The 4,656-nt window shown below is 50.1% G+C and overlaps 1 protein-coding gene across 2 annotated transcripts in view; it reads right to left on the bottom strand.

Moving 5' to 3' along the window:
• Nucleotides 1-3,257, bottom strand: part of Tdrp (testis development related protein) — a 25,382-nt gene extending 22,125 nt beyond the window's left edge. Inside the window, exons 1-2 of one of the 2 annotated variants that reach the window (XM_005366242.2) lie at nucleotides 3,232-3,257; nucleotides 2,726-2,911 (exon numbers count right to left, since the gene is read on the bottom strand). In XM_005366242.2, coding sequence (XP_005366299.1) covers nucleotides 2,726-2,827 — 102 coding nt within the window. In that variant the 5' untranslated portion in view covers nucleotides 2,828-2,911; nucleotides 3,232-3,257. The other variant, XM_026788810.1, reaches the window with a different exon arrangement.
• Nucleotides 3,258-4,656: the final 1,399 nt, after the last annotated feature.

Raw genomic sequence — 4,656 nt, 5'->3', positions numbered from 1 at the left:
AGAACACGGCAGTATACTACACTGAGTGTCCACACTTCACACTTACTCATAACTTTTTCTTCAGAGCAAACAAGCACACAGTCAGAAGCTGACCCTAGTTGTACACCCTGCTTTTCGAGGCACGCAGAGGACAAGCAGGGCTGTAAACCAAGCACTTTCTAGAATCAGAATGCTGCTCTCCACGGGCATGCTCCAACACTGAACTCTCTCTAAAGAGGAGGGAGGAGTCAAAGGGCTAAAGTGGAACATTAGAAAATGTATTTTAAACAAGAGAAAATGAACGTCAATCTTATCCATTATTAATTCCTATTTCTCTCTACTTTAAACATTTTGTAGGTAGCAGTTTTATGATGGATTTGTCACGGATTTTAAGATTTCATTCTAAGAGAAGTTAGCTTTGGTCTAGATCGATGCTCCTGAGTTCCCAATCTATCTCAGAACGGCAGTTGCCCCCATGTGGCTGTATAACCTAGGTTGGTCTTGATTTTGTGATCCTCCTGCCTCCGTCCCTGGAGTGCCAAGATTATAGGTCAGCACCACCCAGCCTAGCTACTGATTTTTCTACAGCAACATCTTTTCAGCACATTATAGCATAGGCATCCTTAAAATGCAACAAACAAAGCCACAGGTCACAACTGGACGATGACAGGCACTAACTTAGATGGATGCTGGACATAGCAAAGGCTTGCACCATTAAAAAGATAATTGATAAGCTGGACATATCAGTGGTGTGATAGCCATGAAAGAAATAACTGGTAAGTTGGATTGCATTGAAATTAAAAACTTCTACCTTGAAAGAGACACTGGAGAGCATGAGGAGGAGGAGGAGGAGGAAATGTTTGAAGACACGCAGCTGATAAGGGATCCTTATCCAAAACAGTCTTCAGACAACATAACCAGATGTAAAAATGGGACGAATGCCTTAAAGGACACACAGATGGCAAGTAAGCATGAGAAGAGATGCCCCACATCTTGGCGGGGGTTAAGATTAAAAATCACAATGGGATACCATTATACATCGACTAGAATGTCCAACATCCAGGAGCACTGACATACCGAGAGCAGGCAAAGACACGACGAGGACGGCTCCTCACTCACTGATCGTGGGAACCTGGGGTGGGGGAGATGGCGCAGCGGGTGAAAGCGCCTGCTGGGCAAGCCTGATGACCAGAGGTCGATTTCAGACACAGAGCTGTGCATCTGTACTCCCCGCACTCCCATAGGAGACGAGGGGCGGAGGCAGGAGAATGGCTCTGAACCCCTCTGGCCAGCTAGCCTGGAGTAAGCGGCTGAGGTGGTAAAAACACGAAGAGAGGCCCTGCTCAAGAAGGGGGAAGCAAGAACCGACTCTCTAAACCTGTCCTTTGACCTCCACATGCATGCTTGCCTGAACTCACACATGTATCATACATGTAAAATGTACTCTGTCCAGACAGCCCAGCAGTCCCATTCTTGGCCTTGGTACCAACTGTCCAAGCTTGAAAGCAACGGCGACGTCCCGCAGGTAAATGGGGGAACTGGTCTGCAGAGACAACGAGATATTATTCAGACCCCAAAATAAATGTAATATTGAACCATGAAAAGACACACGAAGCAATCTTAAACATGTATTACTGGCTAGAAGATAAGCAAATATCTAAAGACCACCAACAGATGTTCATTATTGCATTTAAAGAGTTGCTTGTCAGCTATAAAAATTTGGAGGCTAAGAAGAAGTGGGTAAGCACTAGGAACTCCAAAAGGTAACTTCTCAAGCATAGATCCAGACAGAAACCATAATTAAATGCCTACAGTCATCAACTCGAATGTCTGTGAGTTGGCAATGTTACTAAATTCCCAAGAAATGTTTTAAATGAAACTTCATTCCTAACAACTGTTATTTTGCTCCAACTGGGGAAGAAGCAATTTCGGGACTATTTCCAAGTTCTCAAAAAGAAAGATTTATATCATCCACAGTTTTCACAAGGTATTTCACAAAACGTAACAAAATAGCTCTGTGCTTTAAGATTGGCTTATTTTGTGACCTCAATTTCATAGAACATGAAAGGGGATGAAAACCGCACTGAAAAAGTGGGTGGGGAAGGTTCATACAGACCCACCTGGGATCACCTTAATTAAAAAATTCTAGACATTCCAGGCATATCTCTCCACTTGTCGGGCCAAAGCCTTTTCTGTATAAAGACTCTGATCTCTTCTTCCGGGGGAGGGGGCGGCGTGTGTGTGGGGGGGGGAGTCAAAGGCTTAAAAAAAAAAAAGGAAATACGTGTTGTGCAAATAAATATTTAGCACACTTTGCGTTTGCTACTGTCACCAAAAGCTTTTTCTTGCGAGTGAACCGCCGTCCCGGGGAACCATGATTCAGGGCTTCTGTTTCTCCCACCCCGGAATAGAAACACCTGGCCTGGAAGCGGTCACCCCGCGTCCCTGGAGTCCCAGGAGGAACCCTAGAGCCCTTGGCAGCTGAGCGAAGGGTAGTGCCGCCGGCCAGTACGGAAAGTACCCCGGTTGTGCGCCCCGCGGTAATCCACACATGCTGGCTCTGGGGCCCGCGACCTGCAACGATAGGGCCACTAATCCGAGGAGCCCTGCGGGACCAGTCACCTCATAGCCCCGAGAAGCGTCGGGTTCCTTCTAACTCCTCACTCTGCGTGCGTCCCCCATGCACCTGCACCTCGCCCCCCATGCACCCCGCGGCCCGCACCTGCGCCCCCAGGCGTGCCCTCACCGGCGCCGGGGCAGCTGCTGAAGCCGGCTGTGCCCCGCGCAGCCCGTCCTCCTCTTCGGGGGGCTCGTCCAGAAGCACCCGGCCCCGGCTCAGCTTCCACATCTCGTGTGTTCGGCCGCTCCACTCAGCGTCGCTCCCGGACTGGGGGAGGACGCTCAACCCGCGGCTCTGGGACAGTGCGGAGGACTGGGCGGGGAGGGGCGGTCAGTTGCGGGTGGCCATCCCCTCCCCGCCCCCAAGCCCGCCCCCAGACCCTCCTCCAGCCCTTTAGCCGGCTCGCTGAGTCCCTCAAGTCCCCTGCCCCCTGGCCCTCCTCCACCCTGACACTCAGCCAGTGTCCCCCTCAGTCTCTGACCCCCCTCCCTCCCCAGGACCGTCCCAACCTCCTTAAGTAGGTCCCCCAGGGTAACCCAGCCAGCTGGGTCCTTTACCCAGGGACCACGAACCCCGGGCCCACCAAAAGCACTTGACATTTCCCACCAGTGACCCCTAGACCCCCGGCTCACACAGCCCGATGGGCGGGGTTCATCTCGGATCACCAAGGCAACGCTGAGGTGGGGCTGCACAATACGCATGCTCACCCGGTTTGTGCTACGGGGGCCGAGGGCGGGGCTTTGCAGATCGCAGGCTGAGGGACTGGGTCCTAAGCTGATTCTAAAAGGTCTATGAAATATTAATGGATATGGGCCACCGGAGGAGGGGAGGCACCTGGGATGGCTACTAGCGAAAGAGAACTGTTTCTGGATAGGCGACCATCACTTTCCGTTGCCATGAGGTCTGTCCTGGGCCTACTCGGATGCAGTGATGGACAGATGTCAACCAGAGTCCAGGGAAGGGTCCAGGGCCCCAGAAGAGATGAGGCTGGTGAGTTGGCAGTGTCAGTTGGACTTGGTACTCACCCTTGACTTCCCCTGGTCCTCTTGCACAGACCGTTGTCTTTCAGGGTGCCACTCAGACTTCTGCAGCCTGAGTTCTGATCCCCAGCAGCAAACAAAACAAAACAAAAATCTGAGCGAAGTGGCACAGCGGGGTGCGGAAGACAGGAAATACCCAGAGCTTGACGTCCAGCCAGAGTAGTCAATCAGTCTGTTCTGGGTCAAGAGATCTTTAAAGTGGAAGCAGGGTGGTGGTGATGGTGAATTCGAGGCCAGCCTGGTCTACAGAGTGAGTTCCAGGGCATCCAGGGCTACACAGAGAAACCAAACCCTGTCTTAATCCCCCACCCCAAACACACACCAAAAAAAGCAGAAAGCATTCAAGACACCAGTTTGACCTCGGGCCTCACAAACACTGGCACTCATACCTACAGTCAGTCGTACACTAAACACACATAAAAGTAAATAAAATTGTCCACAATTGTTATGTTCTTGTGAAAAAAAAAAGCCCCCAAGTACTGTAAGTAAACTAAGAAATTCCTTCTTCATGTTCTTCAGGTACTCAAGAACATTAAAAGTAGACAGAGTCAATAAGAAGAACCCTTTCAAGTCAGCTCAGGCCTGGCTTGTCTAGGATAACTTGGGACTTGCAGCAACAAAGAACAAGTAGACACAGGGTACTTTCCAGTAAATACAGCAAGCAAGGAAAAAAACAATGCAGGTGGTCCAAACAGTCATGTACAGATGCCACACTGGTTTCCTCTGAGGCCATGTCTGTCAGAGTCAGGACTGTCCCTGAGAACTGAGAAGACCCAAAATGCTAAATTCTAGAACATTTTAAACAGCACTAGGCACCTTTGTGGATGAGCAGGACGGGTTAGGAGTGGAGAGGCAGGGAAGTAGCCATGGTTGGTTGGTCCTGTGAAGGACTTCTCCCAGGCTTCACAAACTTGATTTGGGTCGTTCATCCCCTCATCTGTGTGCCTTGCTGTTGTCCAAGTATGCAAGAGGATTATTATACAACATCATAAAAACAACCTTTAGACATGCAAATTC

The sequence above is a fragment of the Microtus ochrogaster genome, unplaced genomic scaffold (genome assembly GCF_000317375.1).
Source record: "Microtus ochrogaster isolate Prairie Vole_2 unplaced genomic scaffold, MicOch1.0 UNK7, whole genome shotgun sequence".
NCBI classification, from domain to species: Eukaryota; Metazoa; Chordata; class Mammalia; order Rodentia; family Cricetidae; genus Microtus; species Microtus ochrogaster.
Note: the sequence above shows the minus strand (reverse complement) of the source record. Positions and strands in the feature narration are given on the sequence as shown.